This window comes from Panthera tigris, chromosome X (genome assembly GCF_018350195.1).
Source record: "Panthera tigris isolate Pti1 chromosome X, P.tigris_Pti1_mat1.1, whole genome shotgun sequence".
In the NCBI taxonomy this organism is placed as follows: domain Eukaryota; kingdom Metazoa; phylum Chordata; class Mammalia; order Carnivora; family Felidae; genus Panthera; species Panthera tigris.
In genome coordinates, this window is record NC_056677.1 from 36,218,212 (window position 1) to 36,240,488 (window position 22,277).

The 22,277-nt window shown below is 40.8% G+C and overlaps 1 protein-coding gene across 8 annotated transcripts in view; it reads right to left on the reverse strand.

Annotated features, from left to right (window-relative positions):
- CASK (calcium/calmodulin dependent serine protein kinase) overlaps positions 1 to 22,277 on the reverse strand; it is a 354,627-nt gene that overhangs the window by 58,393 nt on the left and 273,957 nt on the right. For all 8 annotated transcript variants that reach the window (XM_007084353.2, XM_007084352.2, XM_042973928.1 and 5 more), the window contains exons 12-13: positions 6,055 to 6,132; positions 3,467 to 3,547 (exon numbers count right to left, since the gene is read on the reverse strand). In XM_007084353.2, the coding sequence (XP_007084415.2) occupies positions 3,467 to 3,547; positions 6,055 to 6,132 (159 nt within the window). The remainder of the gene's footprint in view (positions 1 to 3,466; positions 3,548 to 6,054; positions 6,133 to 22,277) is intronic.

The following is a 22,277-nucleotide window of genomic DNA, read 5'->3' on the forward strand; positions in this document are numbered from 1 at the left end:
GCCCTGAGGTGTCAGCACAGAGCCCGATGCGGGCCTCGAACTCACGGACCGTGAGATCACGACCTGAACCGAAGTCGGACGCTTAACCGACTGAGCCACCCAGGCGCCCCCATCTTGTTAGTTTACTTGTTTACTGTATGTCTCCAGCCCACCTATCCATCCTGCACCCCATCCCCACTACAACAGACATTCCACAAGGGCAGGGACTTGTTTGTCCTATTCACCACTGTCCTTAGTGCCGAGCTTGACGCCTGCACAGAGTAGGCATTTACATATTTGATGAATGAATGAAAATGTTTTTTCAGCATCTAGCTAGGTTTTCAGAAATTAAAAGATTTATTATTTTGAAAATGTTTGCTAATAGCAATGCATATATTAACTTCTCTCTGACTTCAGAAAAGCAAAATAAATCAAGGCCTCAAAGGTGAGTAAGTTGTGAGACATGGGGTTAATCTGACCTTTAATGATTTTGAAAAAACAAAACAAAACAACTTAACCTTAAAAAAAAGCTTATTTGGGCATATGTTAATTTCTTTATTTGGCTTATGTCAAATCTGAAAGATCTACTGGTATCAAATGGTTCTAACTTCATTCTATTTTTTAAAATTTTTAAAATTTTATGTATTGAGAGAGAGAGAGAGAGAGGGCATGGGAGGGGCAGAGAGAGAGAAAGAGAAAGAGAAAGAGAGAGAGAGAGAGAAAGAGACAGAGAATCCCAAGCAGGCTCTGCACTGTCAGCATGGAGTCTGATGTGGGGCTCACAAACTGAGATCATGACCTGAGCTGAAGTCAAGAGTCAGATGCTTAACCCACTGAGCCACCCAGGTGCCCCTTGTTCTATGACTTGAACTGAGGTTACTTAGCAACTTATAGACAGACATGTCTGTTCAAAACCTACAGGTTTCTACCTATGAGAAGCACTTGCACAGCACAGGACAGTCCGTTGGGGCAAGGCTAACCAGTCTGCAAATGGGCAAGTTCCTAATCTATTCAATATTTTGCTGAGGACTTACTATGTACCCTACACATGATAAGACACCAGGGAGTAAACGACTAATATCCATTAGTGAGCATTTATTAGACATGAAGCATACATCAGGCACTGTGCTAAGCATGGTAATGTACATCTACGTAATTATTCCAACTCTGTGAGTTTGGCTCAGGGAGTCAGAATTCACAGGGCTACGGCATCAAGGCTGAACCCAGAGCTCTCACCACTTTTACACGACATAAGACATGATGTCACAAAAGGAGAATTAATCACGATCTGGGGAAACATGGCCTACATTTGTGAAACCATCAGGAACAATATTAAGGGTAATTAAGTCCTAATATTTGTGATCTCTCAAGCTTGAGGATACTACTAAGGTATGTATTCTCTTCATTTTCCTGGTCTATAAAACAGTTAATGACAACCATTAAATGAGATCACAAGTTCAGTGAGGACAACAAAGCTGAGCTGAGCTGTGCTCATTCATTGGTGAAGGGACCTGCTCTGGCAGGCCGGCACGTATTAGAATGTTCCCCAGGCGAACACAATCAAGTGCAGAAGGAATTACAGAAGAGAAAGGTCGATGTGGCCTGCAGAGGTGTTAGGAGAGATTTTGATGCCAGAGGCAGGATTTGAGCCGCGTCCTATGTTCACACACCGAAGTTGTAAGAATTCATTCACCTGCAGGTGCAGAACCTGATTTCCTGTCACTCACTGGAGAGAGCTGATGTCATAGGGGAATCAGGTGAAATATTCTCAAGGATTATACTTGACTTCAGCCTTCAATGCGTGGGTGGGAGAGTTAGGGTGGATATGGTAATTACTTCTTTCTAAGTGGTCACTTTGAGGAGAAATTTCTATTTCAATGGCTGTGCTAAAGTTTTAAAAACATTGTATCATAAAGTACCATGTACAGCAAAACTCACCTTAACTGATATACCTGTTATAGTGCTAATGTTACTTTAAAAGTATCACCTCAGGGGGACCTGGGTGGCTCAGTTGGTTAAGTGTCTAACTCTTGATTTTGACTCAGGTCATGATCTCAGAGTTCATGAGATCCAGCCCTGCGTTGGGTTCCAAGCTGAGTGTGGAGCCTGCTTGGGATTTTCTCTCCTTCTCTCTGTCCCTCACCCACTTGCAATCTCTCTCCCCCAGTCTCTCTAAATAAATAAATAAATAAATAAATAAATAAATAAATAAATAAATAAAATCACCTCAATAGTAGTAATAAGAACATAGTCTGTTTTTTTTTTTTTTTTTAAAGACCATAGTTATTAAGTCACATTTTCTCCCAAGGGGTAATCACCTGGATTTTCCACTCTTTGCATATATCCCACATATACTGATGTGGCTAATGTTTTTTTTTTTTAATTTCTTTAAGTTTTATTTATTTATTTAAATGATCCCTACCCCTAGCGTAGGGCTCAAACTCATAACCCCAAGATCAAGAGTCACATGCTCTACTGACTGAGCCACCCAGGTGCCCCTGATATGGATAATGTTTTTTTTTTTATGTTTATTTATTTATTTTTATTTAAAAAAAAATTTTTTTAACGTTTATTTATTTTTGAGACAGAGAGAGACAGAGCATGAACGGGGGAGGGTCAGAGAGAGGGAGACACAGAATCCGAAACAGGCTCCAGGCTCTGAGCTGTCAGCCCAGAGCCGGACGCGGGGCTCGAACTCACGGACCGCGAGATCATGACCTGAGCCGAAGTCGGCCACTTAACCGACTGAGCCACCCAGGCGCCCCAATGTTTATTTATTTTTAAGAGAGAGAAAGAGAGAGAGTGAGCGTGAGCAGGGGAGGGTCAGAGAGAGGGGGACACAGAATCCAAAGCAGGCTCTAGGCTCTGAGCTGTCAGCACAGAGCCCGACGCGGGACTCAAACCCATAGACTGTGAGATTATGACCTGAGCCGAAGTCGGACGCTTAACTGACTGAGTCACCCAGGTGTCCCGATAATGTTTTAAAAATGTTATATTCAACATGAATTTCTATTTGTGATCATGCTTTTGAACTGAAGTTAAGTAGACAACTCTGGACCTACTTCCACAGAAAGGTATCTCCATCTATTTTGAGTTCTGTTTAACTGTTTAGCGTTAGAAATGCCTGAAGAAAGTGCAAGAGTTCTGCATTGTCCAGAGATGGTATTCTTCCAATAAACTACCTAGGTTCAGAGAATTTTTTATTAGTGAAAACTGTCTCCAATTTGAGTTCTCTGTGGTTTAAGTAACAGAAACAGTTCCAGGGACTTAAGAACCGTCCAGGCAGGAAGCAAACCCCTTGTGTGATGACCACACAGTCCTTGAGGAGCTACCTCAGGAATGGCATCTTTAGGACTGGGACACAAAGTAAACAAAAAGGATCTTAACGTGTAACGACATATCTGATGGAGACGGCTACATTTTAGGAGGATTATTAAAAACTTCTTCTGAAAGTGAGGTTTTAGTTGTACGGAAGTTTGTCACTCACCATGAAATGAGGTTGTGTTAAAATACGCTTTAGCTCCTTTGCGTCATTATTCTCAGGGTAACATGAAATTTCTTCCAATACCTAAAAAATAAGCAAGATGGCAATAGTATAAATAGGATGCCAGCATTAGAAAATCGAAGATTCTTTTCAATGAAAAATTATGAATAGATTTTTATGGCAGGCAAAACAATTAGTTTGGAAAAAACTCATCGCTGTATTAATAAAGATTATCAATATAAAAGGACTCTGTTGATGGTAATAAAAAATAAATCGCTATAATTTCTCTGACTACATTACCTAACTGTAACTGAAAAGGTTATTGAAAAATATAAAACAAAATGACATGTCCACTATACAGATTTACTACAGGTGTAAGTAACTTAATTAACTTAATGGGAAAATATGTCTACAAATGTTTTTCCAAACTCACTACCAAAATGAATCTGTACTAAAAGTTAATAGCAGCTTTTAAAAAATATTAACAAAACAGTCTTTCCCTTTTAGAAAGATTAAAATGACACAGGCTCAAATAAAAACCTTTTAAAAAAGAGAAACACTCAAGTTATCTTCCTTGCAGCCTGGCAGAATCAATGATATTCTCCACACTTATCAGAGAAAACCATACCTCTGCCAATAGTTCCCAGGATTCACTGCCAGGGAATCCAAGAGTGCAGTTAAAAACAACAACAAGAACACAAAACTTGTCTTTCCATTCAAAAAGTTATCTGTTACCACCAGGATGCAGTCTATCCATGTACAGTTTGACTATGTGACGTGAGACCAGGGGCCTCTTTTTTTCCTGCCCCCCCGCCCCCAGAGTAAACCTGTTGTGGTTCTAACTGTAGATGGTTGGGCTCACAGAGTAGTTAATTTTTTTTAATGTTTATTTATTTCTTTATTTTGAGAGAGAGAGACAGACAGAGAGACAAACAGAGAATCCCAAGCAGGCTCTACGCTGCCAGTGCAGAGCCCAATGCAGGGCTCGAACCCACAAACCATGAGATCATGACCTGAGCTGAAACCAAGAGTCAGACGCTAACTGACTGAGCCACCCAGGAGCCCCTCATAGAGTAGTTACACACACTGTAGTAAATTCCCAAAGTTGAGCCAATCAAAGACTGCTTCAACGGGACTGGGTGTCAGGGGGCACACAAGTCATCTGCCCAGAGGAATGTCTCACCTCACCTTGGAGAATCTAATACTGGGGCAGGAACGAACATTCAGAGGTCACTTAACCTAAGGCTTAGGTTTCACTGGCATACCTAAGTGCCACTCCATTACCTCCTCAGGGAAGAACAAAAAAGACCAAATACTACAGGATTCCTTTCTTATCTAAAGGAACCCTTGACAAGTGCTGGTTATGCTGTTCCTTTGTGCTGTTTAATGCAGAAAAGCAGCTTCTCCTTGGTGCATTTTAGGCTTTGAGGATGAAACTGTGTGTTCTCTCTGGTCCCCCGCTATTCTCACAGTCTATCATTTTCCACAGCGAGGTGTGGTCTCCTAAGTCAGAGAGAAGCTCTCCTGGGCTGGTGCGCTTGACCACATGTGCAGGCCCAGCAGCGCCCCCTTGGTCTTGTTGTGTTTAATCCCTTATGGATAGGGAATGGATTAGGTCTTTCGTGCCTTTCACTTAGTAGTCTCACTTTATAAAAATAGTTTTTTAAAGGGGAAATGCTAATTTGCATAAAGATTTTTATAACATCAAAAAGTGGAAGAAAAAACCCAGATGTCTAACAATGGAAGAATTGCTAATTCATTATAATTTAGTGATTGCAAAGAAGATTTATGCCATCATTAGAATTTGTATTTGTGAAGACCAAATATAAACACTGGAAAAATGATAATATGTCCGGTAAGAAAAGATACGCTTTGATTACAGCGATATAAAATGTATATGCAAACGGTAGTGATTGGAAGTATATACACAAAAGTGAAAATTACCGTGTTAGGGTGAAGGGATTATGGATGGATTTTTATTTATCCAAACTTTCTGCATTATCATGTTTCTATAATAAAAAAGTTGGGGCATCTGGCTGGCTTAGGCAGTAGGGGGTGCAACTCTTGATCTCGGGGTTGTGAGATCGAGCCGCATGCTGGGTATGGAGTAAATAAAAATGAATTTTACAAAAAGTTAAAAAAAAAAGTTTGTGACGGATACAGCCATATACACTGACAATTTACGGAAATGACATCTCTCTGAACTGAGTATACTTAATTGCTATAGATGTTTAATTAACCTCCAAATGTTACCACCTTAAAAAAGCAACTCTAATTTTCATAACCTATTTCTACCAAGTGCAGTAAAATAACTTACTTATAAAAAAAAAAAGAGAAGTACAATTGATATATTAACATGTTCAAGTTTACATAGCAGAACCAGAACTAGAAATCGAGGCAACATTGCCGCTGAGGCTTTTCTTTCTTTCCTGTATGTAAAATGTTCAGTGATAAACTTAGAAACACTAAATCTGAGTATAATGGTCCAGCTGTGACTCCAAGAAAACCACCTCTTACTGTGCAGCAGAAATGTTTTCAATAAAGGTAGCAAATAGGACACCCAGATAACATTTACAAGATAGATCACTTACCTCTTTGGCTCTCTGTACTGCATCGCTCGGAGGATTCCTGATTTGTGGTGAAGACTTTGTGTTGATTTTGTCATACAGCTAAACGCAAAGAAGAAAATCCAATCAACACTCATAATTCTTTGCAAAAATTCAGAGCTTCATATTTATCATTTCATTACACCATATCTTCCTCTTACGAAAGCTGGCTGATGAGTTTTGGTGGTGTCTTCTCAATAATCTCTTACTCATTCAATGAAACTTGGTGCAATAGGAGTCTTATGTGTCACTTTTTAGAAAATCATCTTTAAATAGATGGTTCAAATTCTGCCAATGGGGAAATTTCTCTTCTTATTTAAAATTGGTCATTATTTCAGAATTGCAGTATTTTTCGCCTCTGACAGAAGCAACATTCAGTAACATGGATACAGAACAAAATGAAAGAATGCTTTCTAGCCAAGACACGTCTAAAAGAATTTTCACAGAAATCTAAATCTTGGGAAAGGGCAAACCCAACTCCTTATAGGAAGGAATGTTCTCACAAAAGGTTTATGCTTGTTTTACTAGGGCTGTTTATTAACAGTATCAGTGCTGGCATCCTTTAGCAGGAAATCAAGGACATGGACTTTTTCCTTCTGAATTTGCAAATTCACACAGCAAGAGAAGACACTGAAAAGAATCTAAATATATTTTGAAACCCCCACAAATCTGACTGATCCAAAATTTGCCTTTCTGAAGACAAGTGATTTCATTCTTTAAAGAATAATCTCGGTAGGGTAGAAGTAAGATTAAAATATTAATTTCTACCTTAAACGAAATGGCTCATTCGACAGTCTGCTTTGAAAGGTGAAAAGTTAAAAATGATCTTGGCTAGGCTGCCATGTCTATTTCCTAACCTCTCTAAAATAGGTGGGGATTTTTTGGGGTTGTTTTGGTGTAGTTCTTTTTTCCCTCCTTCCTACTGTGCATCACAATGCTAGTGTGCAGGTCAAATACTGCCTGTACACATCTTTCACGTTACGGTTAGGTTTGTTTATACTGATAGAAGACAAAGCCTTATGATTTCTAAGTGTTTGGGGCACACCATACATAAAAATGCCTTACGATAAATACGTACATTAATTAATTACAAAGATGCCTAATGAGAACAATGTGAAGATAAAGCAGTGACCAGTTTTAAATGATGGCATCATGTGATACTCAGAGGTTAAATGCATAGTGTAAGTAGTCTAGTAAAATGCTCTCTTTAAAATATTATACAGCTGACCCTTGAACAACACAGGTTTGAACTGTAAGGGTTTCCTTGTGGTTTTTTTTTTTTTTTCCAATAAATACAATACAGTGCTCTAAATGTATTTCTCTTATTTGTTTAAACGTTGCTGCAATTACAATCCCATTAGCACTGAGTACCTATCTCCCTGTACCCTCATCAGATCTGGAGCTTATATTACAATTTTATATAAATATATGTATGTATTTGCCAGTGTGTTAGGTACAGGGAGTTTCTTGACAAGTTTTCTATTCTCCCTCACTCGCTCTCTAGAAATAAGAAGGGATCTTTTAATTAATTAATCTCTACACTTAACGTGGGGCTAGAACTCATGACCTCAAGATCAAAAGTGGCAGGCTCTACTAACTTACATAGCCAGACACCTCCCCTGTTATGATTTTCTTTTTTTAAAGACTTATTATTATTTTTTTTAGAGTGAGTGAGGGAGTGAGAGTGAGAGTGAGAGTGAGAGTGAGAGAGAGAGAGAGAGAGAGGGCAAGAGAGAGGGTGAGAGACAGTGCCTAAGTGGGAGAGGGGCAGAGGGATAGAGAATCTCAAGCAGTCTCCATGCTCAGTGGAGAGCCTGATGCAGGGCTCAATCCCAGGGCCCTGGGATCATGATGTGAGCTGAAATCAAGAGCTGACTGAGCCACCCAGGTGCTCCCCCTCTTATGATTTTCTTAATAACATTTTCTATTCTCTAGCTTAGTTAATGGGAAGAATACAATATATAATACATATAACATACAAAATATTTGTTAATTAACAGTATGTTATTGGTAAGGCTTTTGGACAACACTAATATATTAGTAGTTAAGTATTTGGGGAGCGAAAGTTATACGTGGAGTTTTGATTGTGCAGGGATTGGGTCCTCTAACCCCTGTGCTGTTTAGAGGTCAACTGTACTAACATTTAGGAAACTAGTAATATACAGCTGGTTCACAAAAGTTCACCCAAATCTCTGTAGAATGCACATGTGGAGTCTTCATCCTCTGAATGGTTTCTATATCTAAAGACTGTAAATTTTGAAATTTGGAACTTGGGAATGTATTTTCCCATAGCAGTAATGTTATGCATAGTGTTAGGTTCCCAGACTAGCCTATAGAGATACACACACACACACACACACACACACACACACACACCCGTGCAATGTAAAATAGAAAAAAAAAAACAACAACCCCTCTAAAGTAAGGAACCAGAAGTTACAAAAATTTCCTAGGTCTTACGTCGTGTGGTTTCTTGAACACTTGCAGCAACATCAGCTGGAGTGGTTAAACACAGAGATTCCTGGGCCCCACTCCAGACCTCCCACACCAGAATTTGAAAAGGGGGTCCAGAAATCTATCTACCTATCTCTATATTTTAAGTTTATTTATTTTGATAGAGATAGAGACAGTACGAGCAGACGAGGGGCAGGGAGAGAGGAGACAGAGAATCCCAAGCAGGCTCTGCGTTTAGTGCAGAGCCTGATGTGGGGCTTGAACCTGTGAAACCATGAGATCATGCCTCGAGCCAAAGCCGAGAGTCAGATGCTCAACTGACTGAGCCACCCAGGTACCCCAGAAATCTATATTTTAATAAACTCCTTGGTATTTGCAAATCTTATGTCCAAGTGCTAACTTTTGAGAGTAACAGTAGTAGTACCAACAATAAGAATTGCTATTTTTCTTCTCTCTCTCTCTCTGCCCCTCCCCTGCTGTCTCTCAAACTATATAAATTGAAACAAAACAAAACCGAATTGCTACTTTTATTGAGCACTTACTAGACACTAGTTATTTGTCAAAACTCTTTATATTCCCTTGTTTAATCTCAAACAACCCTGTAAGGTTGATACCCTTATTATTCCCACTTTACAGATGAGGAACTGAGGCACAGAGTAATAAAGTGAGAACCACCGTTCTAGCCTTACAGCAACTTCACAGGTGGCATACAGATGCTTGGAATTTCAACATTTTCAAAAGAGTGCTCAGACCAAATTTTCCCCAAATTTTCCTTTGGACTGGTCTGATCCAGTTCATCACATATTCACCCAAAGTTCGGTGGAACTAGTGGTGGGATGAGGCAGAGGTTGAGTGCTTCCTATCAAGGCAGAAATAGTAGAAAGGAATGAAAAGAAGGAGTCTTCTGTCTGAGGTGTGCGCATGGGCCTTTGCCCCTCCAGTCCCTAGGAGAGCCCAGGACTGGAGGAGTCCAGGCACGCAGTGGATGCAATGGACAGCTAAGACTAGATGGTGAATATTTGGGGCATCTGGGTGGCTCAGTCAGTTAAGTGTCTGACATTGGCTCAGGTCATGATCTCACGGTTTGTGGGTTCAAGCCCCGCGTTGGGCTCTGTGCTGACAGCTAGAGCCTGGAGCCTGCTTCAGATCCAGATCCTCTCTCTCTGCTCCTCCCCTGTTCTTTCTCTCTCTCAAAAATGACTAAATGTTAAAAAAAAAAAAATAAGAAAGAATAGATCATGAATCTCAACTGCCTGCTCGTTGACCAAAAGGGCAAGTAAGAACTGAGGCAGGAAGGGGCAGGCAAGGGACTCACTATGTCACCATCAGTGGGAAGAAGTGATTCCTTGTTGACTAATCCATCCATGCATCCACCCACAAATTGAGGTCCTACTGTGTCTTAGGCAGTGCACTTCTATTTACTGGGGTTATGGAAATGAAAAAGATGATAGTTCTTGTCTTCAAAGAACTCACAAATTTTAAAGACTTATATAACCAAAGGCCCAGAAACCTATGCCAGCTTGGTCCTGTTGAGTACCTAAGAGTAGTCTGGTCCTCAGTGGTATCAACTGGAAGGCAGTATCAACTCACTAAGTGAGCCAGCCCCAGGGTGGGGACTATCTGAATGTGCATGCATGAGTGTGTTTTTGCCTTAGAGACTCAAAATTTTGGGGGTACCCATAACAAACACAAACCATTTGAGAAATGTAGCAAGGCAAGTAAATAAAAAGTCATGAATGGAGGAAAGCTTTAATGCAATGTCACATTAGTATTTTATTGTGGGGGGGGAGATTATGAGAGCAGGGCAGAGGGGGAGGGGGGGAGGGGGGAGGGAGGGGGAGGGAGGGGGAGGGAGGGAGAGAGAGAGACAGAGAGAGAATCCCAAGCAGGCTCCACACTCAGTGTACCTCAGCCTGATGCGAGGCTTGATCCCATGAACTTGGGATCATGACCTGAGCTGAAATCAAGAGTCAGATGCTCAACTGACTGAACCACCCAGGCGCTCCTAACATTAGTGTTTTAAAACAGTAGTCTGAAATATGCAGCTTTTCAACTTCTCATTCTTATGGATTCAAAGTTCAAGTCTAGGTGGAATTTTATGAAGGCATGGGGGCAAGTGAGAGGTGGCTGGGTTTTGAGAACAAAGGAAGGCTGCAGCTACTATAAAGAATATCTAGGATTATGCACTCTGGGACTTCAACTGTTGTCTTGGACTTTGAGCTGGAGCCCAGAGCTAAGGCCAATAGGAAGTAAGTGGTACCAAGTCTACTAGAAAGCCACCAGACCATCCCTCTAGGGCTTGCTGAAAGGCAGCCAAAATGGCCCTTCCCCAACTTGCCCTAATGCCCTGTTCTGTCTATTCAGAAGCCTGGAGTCTGTAGGAATCACAGGATGAGGAGACCAAGTGTTTGATCCCCCTTTCCTTCTTGTTGGGTAGGAAGACAGAGAGAGTTGCCTCCTTCTTCATGCCAAGTGGAAGATGGTGGATGCTCCAAAGGAACCATGTGCAGAAATGGGAGGTTCCAGTAACGACAGCTCACTATCTCACTCTCTGGAGGGATGCTTGCAGAGTCACAGCAACTTAGGGGGCTCATCTTGGTGCACTGGGTAGGAGCCCTTTGTGAGAGAGAGTCCTTGGGGCAGCTTGACGGGTGGTGTTTGTGGTCGCAAGTGAAAAGATACTGACGCCTGCCTCTTTCCTAGCTGGAGGCCACCCGGGGCTGTCCCTGCCAGCAGGGTGAGGCCAGTGGCAGGGCAGCCCACACATGTAGAGTGTGTGTTTCCCAGGAGTCAAGGAACTGCCTCACAGTGTGATCTGGCTGCGGCCATCTTGATGGAGCCCTGTCCAAGAGGGCTGTCTGCATGGAGCGAAGGGACCTGGAAGTAAGTAGCTGTCAGGTAGCATGTGGGGACAGGAACTGAGAAGGTGCTGCTGAGGCAAGCTGCAGAGTATACTGAGGATGCAGAGTCCGGGACAGAGCCAACCTCTGGACACCTGCCACACCAAGGGCATCGATGGCCAAGAGGGCGCTGGCTGCCTGAGGGACAGGATTCTGGAACATGCTGTTTAAGGGGTGCTTTCTCTTTTCCATGACCAGACTCGAGTTCTTTGACATTTAGTAACAGCACCCCAAAAGGGGCTGAGTACACAGGAGATGTTTAATACATGTTTCTTTAAAAAATAAAGGCATATTTGAGCTGGTGCCTAGGAACTGTAAATAGATATTTAAAAAAAATTCAGAGTAACAAAAAAATAAACAGACTGGGAATACTTATTTCTTAGCTTGTTTCTTTAGGAACCAGATGACTTATGTTTGGTCCTTCTTGCATAATTAAGAACTTTCCCTCAAAATTAAATATATTTTGACTGTGTGTGTGTGTGTGTGTGTGTTTCAAGACTGACTTTCAAGATTTTCAAGGTGTGTGTGTGTTTCAATCTGACTTTCAGATTTTCAAGGTGGAAGAGGACTTACATGATTTCGCTCCTCCACTTTTTTTTTTTTTTTTTTTAAAGGTAATCTGTCTCTTCAGCTCCTCCATTTTAAGGAGCAAGCTGAGGTCCAGTGAGGTGAAGTGTCATGCTCAGGATTCTGCAGCCAGAGCAGCAGGGACTGGACCATGAACTCCTGAGGCACTGTCCTTTCTCTCATATCAGATTCCCTTGGCTTGTATCAGAATTCAGTAACACACAAAGTCTTATGTCAGGGAGACACCGTCAGCAAATATTTGGGGAACAAACTGTAGAAAACTCTATTTGCAGGTTGTTGGAAAAAATATACAAAATAATAGGATTTGAAAGATATTAGCCAATCAACTGCAAGCCTTGCCCGGTTAAAGAATGCTAGAATTCTACACATTTCCTGGCCAGATGGTAAATATTTCAGGCTTTGTGGTGGTAAGGGCTCTGTCAACCACTCAACCTCAGCTGTGTATGCAAAGGCAGCCATTAACAATCCATAGGTGAATGGGCATGGCCGTGTTCCAATAAAACTTTATTTATAGAATTAGGTGGCTGGCTGGATTTGGCCTGAGTATTGTCGTTTGCCAACCCCTGCTCAAGAAGCTTAAGTTCACGGTGGATTGGAATGACAAAATATTATTTCCTTTTGCTATTTGCCTTCCTGAAATTTAAAGATACCAAGAATCCTATTTTTTGAACCCTTTTTCCTCCCCCCCCCCCCCGCCCTTTTTAAAAATTCTAGTTAACCTACAGTGTTATATTAGTTTCAGGTGTACCAATACAGTGATCGAACATTGCCAGGCACTCATCACAAGTGCACTCCTTCATCCTTGTCACTATTTCACCCATTCCACACCCACCCCTACCGTCCAGCAACCATGAGTTTGAAGATATCGCGTGTATTTGTAAAGCTGAGGTGTAGAGGACGAGGCAGAGGGAGGGAAGAATGTTCATAAATTATCCCTAGAGAGAAAACAAGAGCGAATCTGTTGCTGTTTTCTCTTTCCAATGAAGTTAAGGTTACCAACTTCAGCACTTTTTATTAAAACACACACACACACACACACACACACACACACACACACACACAGCAAAACGAGGAAATGTGAACAGCTGGAAGGGGAACAGATTGTTTCACACTGTCTCAGACAGGCTGCTCTCTGGCACTGGGTCAGATATGACCACACACAACTATGTGGACGCGCTTCATCTTTCTGTCTTAAGAAAGTAGAAGCACAGTTCTGTTAGGAGGCCACAATTCTCTATTTGAGATTGGCCATTTTAAACAGAGCAGTCTAAAGTTGGTGGTAATAATCAATTCAACTCTCCTGAGACTGTACTTCCAAACTTAAAGACGAGATCAGTTAAGATGCCACTTTGTATTTATGTTCAACACAATGAACCAAGTTTCCTTTTTTTTTTTTTTAAAGACAATATTCCATCAGGTCTCACTCTCTTCCGATTTCTAGTCCTCAAATAGAAGTGTTTGTTTTGCTCCTACTTTATGTGCAGCATTTAGCAAGATCAACGTGTAAAAAATGGAATGGTTGGCAGAGAACTGCATAAAACCACTATCGCTGGGTTATATGTCCCACGAACTTTTGAGCACAGAGAAAACCCAATCTCAGGACCAGAATGTGTGTTGGCTGAGAGAAGATTTAACATTTGCAGATAGACTGCAGACGTGGGCCAAAAAATGAATAGGTTTGTAGAGCTGCAGGGAACTCTGTTGAGGTTCATTAGCAAGCCCCCTCTGACCACTTACTTCAGATGGACCAAAGAAGTCCCCTGCTGGAAAGGAATTCAAGTTTTCAAGTGTCAAATATTTATTTAGCCGCAAGGTATGTAATGAAATGTGCCTGTGATCCTAGTAAAACAGATAACGAGAGTGCCCACAAGTTCACACTGTGCAATGATAATGGGAAGTGAAACGACTTGCTCTGGAAACAGGCTGTCTTATTAAGAACTTTCGTTACCGTTTCTGTGAATTGTCTGTGAAGAAGATGGGGGATTTGAAACAAGTTGCAACGTCACATCTTTTCGGTGAACCCAGCAGGTCAGCTATCAATAGCCAACAGTATTCTTAAAAAATACATGTGAAATCTGGCCAATTGCTAGGGAAAGGTGGTTTACTACTAAACTATAAGGAACTGCTATTTAGCTACAGCACTGGAGCCAGTTTTATGAAATTAGAGATTGAAGAACAATCTTCTGAGACCTAAATATCTATTTTTCCTGCTCAAGTTCATATACAAACTTGCTGTCTTCAGGTCAACGTTCCTGGAAGCCTTTGAGTTAGATGCCCCAGGAAAGCTTTAGCCTAATGGTAGAGCACTGAAATGTTAGCTTAAATCAAGCTTCAGAGAATCACGATGAGGTCTTAAGAAGGGGCCCAGCTGGCTTGGGAATATGCTACTGCAACTCAATCAATTATGCAAGTTTTCTTCTGACAGCAAATAGCAAACTAAGCAATCACTTCATCTGGGCCAATTCAAGAGTTCTTGAGAGGGATGTGAGGTACTCTGGATTTTGATAGTGAAAGTTCCCCCAAAGGAGGCCCTCGTTTGGTTTAGGTTACAGTTGTCTGTATTCAGAGCTGCTTTTGTTTCAAGCCCATTCATTAGAACATCGCACTTACAGGGATTTATTTTTGAGACCAGGAAATTAAGACTTGCTTGATCTCCTAGTTCGGTCTAAAAAGACTCTCCTTTTTGGTGGCTTAACAATATAAGCCACTGTGGCAGATTCTGGGCAGTTGACAGCTCTTTCTGAGAAACTCCAGCAGTGGCCTCGGATGACCTGACATGACTGCTCTGTCGGCCTTTTTCAGCTGGCAAAGAACTCTAAAATTAAGCCCTGTAAGAAACAAATCATGCCTATTCTTGAGTAAGCAAAAGAAAGCATAAGGAAAAACCAGTTACTTTATTTCACTTTTCATCAAGCCTTCTGAAATAGGGTACTTTTTAAAAATTTTTTCTTTTAACGTTTTTATTTATTTTTGAGACAGAGAGAGACAGAGCATGAATGGGGGAGGGGCAGAGAGAGAGGGAGACACAGAATCGGAAGCAGGCTCCAGGCTCTGAGCCATCAGCCAGAGCCCGACGCGGGGCTCGAACTCAGACTGTGAAATCGTGACCTGAGCCGAAGTCGGACGCTTAACCGACTGAGCCACCCAGGTGCCCCAATAGGGTACTTTTTAATACCAGATCCAAGCATCTGCCCACCTGTGAGGAATGTCACTAGGATATGAATTTCTTTTCTATTAAAAAAAACAACAAACTACTAACAACATTAAAAGAGTGCTGAAACCTCATTTCCTAATGTGCTTTTCTGAAGCATCTACGATAATAGTTAAATATAAACTAAATGAATATCTTATTAATTTGTGGTTTTACAAGAAATCATTTACATCAAGTGTGTCACATAGTATTAAGTTACTGAGGCAAGACAATAATTTTTAACTTATGACGTGACTTTTACTTTGCATAGGTAAGCACTAAGCATTTGTGTGTTTTTTTAAGTTTTTATTATTTATTTACTTTTGAGAGAGCAAGCATGACTGGGGGAGGGACAGAGAGAGTGGGAGAGACAGAATCCCAAGCAGGCTCCACACTGTCAGCGCAGAGCCTGATGTGGGGCTCGAACCCACTAACTGTGAGATCATGACCTGAGCCGAAGTCAGATGGTTAGCTGACTGAGCCATCCAGGTGCCCCAAGCATTTGTACAAGAAACTGTAGTAAAAATGAATTTCCGTTGTGGCAAGTTAAAAGAGAACAAACGGGGCGCCTGGGTGTTTCAGCTGGTTAAGTGTCTGACTTCGGCTCAAGTCATGATCTCATGGTTTGTGAGTTTGAGCCCTGTGTTGGGCTCTGTGCTGATAGATCACAGCCTGGATCCTGCTTCAGATTCTGTGTCTCCCTCTTTCTCTCTGCCCCTCTCCCACTTGCTCTGTCTCTGTCTCTCAAAAATAAACAAACACTTAAAAACATTTAAAAAAAAGAACAAAATGATCTGGCAGAAGAGGTTTTAATGAGATAACGTGTGAAGGGTCACAAAGAGAAGAAAGCAACTATGATGAATGCTGCAAGCCAACCCCAACAAATATTCTTCAAGGGAGCATACCACATTCCTTTCTGGGGGAAAACTCCTCCTTTCCTTGAGAACAGCATGAAGAAGAATCAGTGCTTGTTGCATTTTGATGGCTTTTGGAACATTCCTTTGCCTTCTGGTAAAGTTGACCGTGGTGCCATAAAAAGAGAATGGGAAACACTGGGACCAGGGACAAGCTGATTCATTATTCTTGGAATTTCAGAGTAAATTCCAATCCCTGGTTTAAGAAAGTAATTCATTTGAACAAATAAGGGAACTAGAGAGACTCCTGCAGTTAATCATGCTTTCAGTGAAAATCACAGTCCTCTTCACAAAGATGTAGAACATAGGAGCTAACTTGGAGCCTGCATAGAGCAACTGCTTAGGGATAGAACTGAGGCTGAATTCCCTACTACTGGATAGCTTTATTTTGAAAATTTGGTTTTTCCTGTTATAGAATTTTCTACCATAAAACACTGATACTGGATGAATGGATAAACAAAATGTGGTGTATACATAAAATGGAGTTCTCAAATACCTGATTTTTTTTTTTGTTGTTTATTTATTTTGAGAGAGAGAGAGGGAGAGAAAGAGTGTGCTCTAGTGGGGGAGGAGCAGAGAGAAGGAGAGAGAGAATCCTAAGCAGGCTCCACAACCTCAGTGTAGAGCCCAACACAGGACTTGATCTCACCAACTGTGAGATCATGACCTGAGCCAAAAATCAAAAGTTGGAGCTTAACCAATTGAGCCACCTAGGTTCGCCTCAAATACCTGATTCTTGATCAACATCACAGTACTCCTCAAAACCATTGTTCTATTTCTCTTCCTTCTCTCTCTCTCTTTTCTCTTGCTCAGATACTCTCAAAACATCTTCATCAAAAGGAAATGATTATCCTTGCAACAAAGTAAATGAATATCAAGGCATAATGTTAAGTGAAAAAAGACAGACTCAAAAGGCTACAGTGTTTGATTCCATTTATAGGACATTTTGGAAAAGTTAAAACTATTGGAACAGAAATCTGATTAGTGGTTGCCAGGGACCAGAGTTGGGGGGAAGAGGGTTGACTATTTCAGCTTTTAAAAGGAAGGAGATTGTGATACATGCTTTGCATGGATGAACCTTGAGGATACTACATTACGTGAAATGAGCCAGTCACAAGACAATAGATATGGTATGATTCCACTTACATGAGGTATCTACACTAGTCATATTCATCGAGGCAGAAAGTAGAATGGCGGCTACCAGCAGCTAGAGGGAGGACGAAATGGTGAGTTGCTGTTTAACAGGTACAGGGTTTCAGTTGCAGAAGCTGAAGAGAGTTGTGGAGATGGACGGTGGGGATGGCTGCACAACAGTGTGAATCTACCTAATGTCACTGAGCTGAACCTTAAAAAATGGTTAAAATGGGGGTGCCCGCGTGGCTCTGTCAGTTAAGTGTTCAACTCCTGATTTCAGTTCAGGTCATGATCTCACGGTTCGTGGGTTCAAGCCCCGCTATCAGTGAGGAGCCTGCTTGGAAGTCTCTCACCCTCTCTCTCTCTGCCCCTCCCATGCTCACACTATCTCTCTCAAAATAAAGAAACATTTTAAAAAATGGTTAAAATGGTAAATTTCATGTTATATTTTACCACAGTAAAAGGACAAAAAACTGCTATTATGTCAAATCTGTTAAAAGGCTGTGAACTCTGGGAAATGACAAATATGTATTTGCATGTAGAAGAAATGAATAACTAAAACGTTGCTCTGAGAAGGTACCCCCTCTTATTGAAAAGTATATAAAATCATGTGATTTATAATGTTTTTAAATAAAAAAGATAATCTGGACTTCTTTCGTGAGGCACAGCTACACATTGGTTAAGAAGACAGTTCTTGGGACAGAAAAACAAATTTAGCATTTTTAAGTCAATGAGTGGTAAATTCTTAGCCATAAAGTGAAATATTGAAAGGAGGAAATCAGTGTGATGACCCTGTGAAACCTAAAAGGATGACCCCCCCACCCCTTAGTGGGCTTTGGGCACTGCTGAGGGCAGTCTGGCTTTGCTGGACTGGTGCCAGGACACAGGGACAAATCCAGGAGACACTGGAAAGTGGTGTCATAGTGGGAACAATGGATTACAAATGACACAGTGGGATCCATGGTACACTGTAACCCACAGCACATGGAAGGAACTTCCAACAGTGCCTAACCTTAAAATAATATATAAAAGCAGTAAAATAGATTTTTTTTTAAATAAAAGGGAATTCTTTCTCATTTATTATTTTTAAAAGCTTTATTGGCCAGGGGCAGGGGACACCTAGGTGGCTCAGTTGATTAAATGTCCGACTCTTGATCTTAGCTCAGGTCATGATCGTGAGAGTTCATGGGTTGGAGCACAGGCTCTGTGCTGACAGTGCGGAGCCTGCTTGGGATTCTCTCTCTCTCTCCATCTCTCTCTTTCCCCCTCCCCTGCTCATGTGCACATGCTTTCTTTTTCTCAAAATCAGTAAACTTAAAAGAAAAGCTTTTTCATTTACAAACTGCACAGTTTGCCCATTGTACATGTATAGTTTGAGGATTCTTAGTAAATCTATACGGTTGTACAACCATCATCTCAGCGCAGTTGTAGAACATTTCCTTCATCCCCAAGAGTTCCCTTGTGTTATATCTAAGAACTCTTTGACTAACCCAAGCTAATGAAGATGTACTCCTACATTTTCTTTAAAGTAATTTTATTTTAAGCTTAAAATGAATCTATGATCCATCTTGTAGTAATTTTTTGTGTGGGATGTGAGGTTAAGGGTCTAAGTTAATTTCTTTGCATATGGATATCCCACTGCTTTAGCACCATGTTAAAACAAAACAAAACACAAAACACAACATAACAGGGGCACCTGGGTGGCTCAGTCAGTTAAGTGTCTGACTTTGGCTCAGGTCATGATCTCACGGCTTGTGAGTTCGAGCCCTGTGTTGGGCTCTGTGCTCACAGCTCAGAGCCTGGAGCCTGCTTTGGATTCTGTGTCTCCCTCCACCCTGCCCCCTCTGTCTCAAAGAAAAATAAACATTAAAAAAAAAACCCAAAAAACCCACAAACAACAAATCATTTATTCATTACTCACTAAATTGCCCGGATACTTTTGCTGAAAAATCAACTGACCATGAATGGGAAGGTTCATTTCTGAACTCTGTTCCGTTCAACTCATCTGTAAGTCTATCCTTACACCAATACTGTACTATTTGCATTACAGTAGCTTTGTAGTAAGCGTTGAAAACAGTCTCCTAACTTTGAGCTTCTTTTTTTTTCAAAACCGTTTTGGCATTTCCATATAAATTTTAGGATCAGCATGTCAACTTCTACCAAAACAAAAAATTCTGCTGAGATGTTGACAAGGACTGTCTTGAATCTATAGATTGATATGGGGAAAATTGTCACCTTAACAATACTGTTTTCCAATCCAACAATCAATCTCTTTATCTCCATTTATTGAGAACTTCTTTACTTTCTTTCAGCAACATTTGTAGTTTTCAGTGTATGAGTCCTCTTATACTTTTGCTCAATTCGCTATTTTATTCTTTTTGATGGTATTGTATTTCTTTACTTTTACTTTCACATGATTTGCTGCTTGTATGTAGAAATGCAGTTAATTTTGGTATATTGATCTTATACCCCGCATTCTTGCTAAACTTGCTTATTGGTTCTAGCGGATTTTTTGTGTGGATTCCTTAGGATTTTCTACATACAAGAATATATCTCTGTGACAAGATGGTTTTACTTCTTCCTTTCTTATCTGCATGCCTTGAATTTTTTTTTTCTTGCTTTTTTACTGCACTGGCCAGGACCTCCAGTACAATGTTGAATAGAAATGGTTAAGAGCAGACAAACCTTGCTTTGTTTCTGCTTGTATTCGTTTTCTACTGCTGCTTAATGAATGACCATATACTTAGTAGCCTTTTTTTTTTTTTTTTTTTGCTAAGTTTGTGGGTAACTTCATTAAGAATGAAGAAAAACTACTTTGAAAATATTCAGGATATATGCTATTTCTAGCTCTCTTTACCCCAGGGACTTTGTTGCATGGGGCAATTTTCTTTTTTTTGTTAATTTTTTAAAAAATGTCTATTTATTTTTGAGAGAGAGACAGAGCATGAGCGGGGGAGGGGCAGGGAGAGAGGGAGACACAGAATCCGAAGCAGGCTCCAGGCTCCAAGCTGTCAACACAGAGCCCGAAGTGGGGCTCGAACTCACAGACCGCGAGATCATGACCTGAGCCGAAGTAGGACGCTCAACTGACTGAGCCACCCAGGCACCCCTCATGGGGTAATTTTCTATTGATGCTAATACGTGGGTACACTGATAGAAACAGGCACAGGAGTTTTGCCCATCCAGTCAGACACAGTGGAATGAGAGACCCCTTTTCCCCAAGTGAGCAGCAGTGTGCTTCAGTCTCCAGGCCCCAGGAGGCAAAGTAGCACAAAGGTGACACCACTGGCCCGCCACCTGGCTGCTCTCATATTTGCTGAAGCTCATGATTAAGACTCGAAGGGACCCTGAGAAGGTCCCAGTAGTTCAACTGCTGAAGGTGCTCAGAATATTCTAGACATTTAAGTCTAACTTGACTGGACTACAAATTCATGGGAAATTTAGCTTTGGCATTTCCTGACTGGTAATCTGTTTAAACATCCAAACTTAACAGTGTATCAACTTACTTCTCAAACCGCAAATTGCTGGAAAACATCAAATCACTGCAGAAGTTCCATTTTTTTTCCCCCTTTAGGAAACTTCGGAGTTCTAAAAATATGCTGTTCCCAAATAGGACTACTAATTTAATATCATCTCAAAAAACCAAAATAGTAAATCAACAGTTGTAGTTTTCCAATGCTGGATAAAAAACCCTCTCTAACTCTCCCTAAACAGTAAAAAACTATAATAAAGATGTCAGTTATACAAAATATGCAGGATTCCAGACACGGATTTATTTCTAATGTAATATCTTAAAATACCAGTTAATCTATAATAAAAATCTACATATAAATCAACATAAAAAGTGCTAAATTAAGCTGCCACTGCAATGAGTTATTAATCTAATCAGAAATTGAACATAATTTTAGGACTTCCCACAAAAATAATCTTAATTAGGTGGGGCATCACATTTACTATGGAAACAGCCGTCTATAACGAATGTTAACAGCTGTTCAGAGGTATGACAGATGGTGGGTGAATGTTTAAAACTAGTTGTCAAAGTTTGGCAGACAGAGATAAATGTGTCATTTAACAATGTTTTATGACATTGTTGACTTACAAAGTAAACATTTATTCTGTAATAGCAAAATTTCTACAAAAAATTGAGAAGACTGCGAATCACCAGCAAATAACACTTGCAAAAGGCTTTTTAACTGAAAAAAAAACTCTTGATTTTTCGGTCCAAAAACGCATCTGTCATCTGACAATCCAATGTATCACATACAAGTGGCAAGCCAAAACTAACTCAAAATATCATTAAGAGGCAGAAGTACACCCTAACACCAATTCCCAAGCAAGCTCACTGAAAGAATGATGGGGTAACATTTCATTATTTTATATTAAATCTGTGTAACTTACATTCACACCTGAAGAATCAATTCAGGGCAAAATCAGGTTTCCAGGTGGTACTGGGCGGACTACTCTCCCCTCAAAATTCACGTCTATGTGGAGCCTCACAATGTGACCTTATTTTGGAAATAGGGTCTTTGAAGATTTAATTAAGATGGGGTCAGACTGGATTAGGACAGGCCCTAAATTCAATGACAAGTGTCTTTATAAAAAGGTCGTCACAGAGTCACAGGCACATAGAGAAAAATGCCATGGGCAGTCGGAGGCTGGGACTGGAGGGGTGTATCTACAAGCCAAGGAACCCCAGGGATTGTAGGCAACTACCAGAAGCTCAAAGAGGTATGGAAGGAGTCTTCCTTGAAGCTTTTGGAGGGAGCATGGCCCTGCTGATGGCTTGATTTAGGACTTCTGGCCTCCCAGACTGTTATTTGAAGCCACCCAGGTCGTGACACTTTGTTGTGGCAGCCTCAGCAAGCTCATACATGTGCCAAAATACATTTTACTGAAATTGATCTGCGTATTTTATACACAGAGCACCTCTGCACCGGTGCTTTTAATTCGTGAGAACAGACATATGGACCAAGCTAGACCAAACACCGTTCCTCGTCAAGCCTCTTTAGTTCTCCCAGAAAAGTGAGG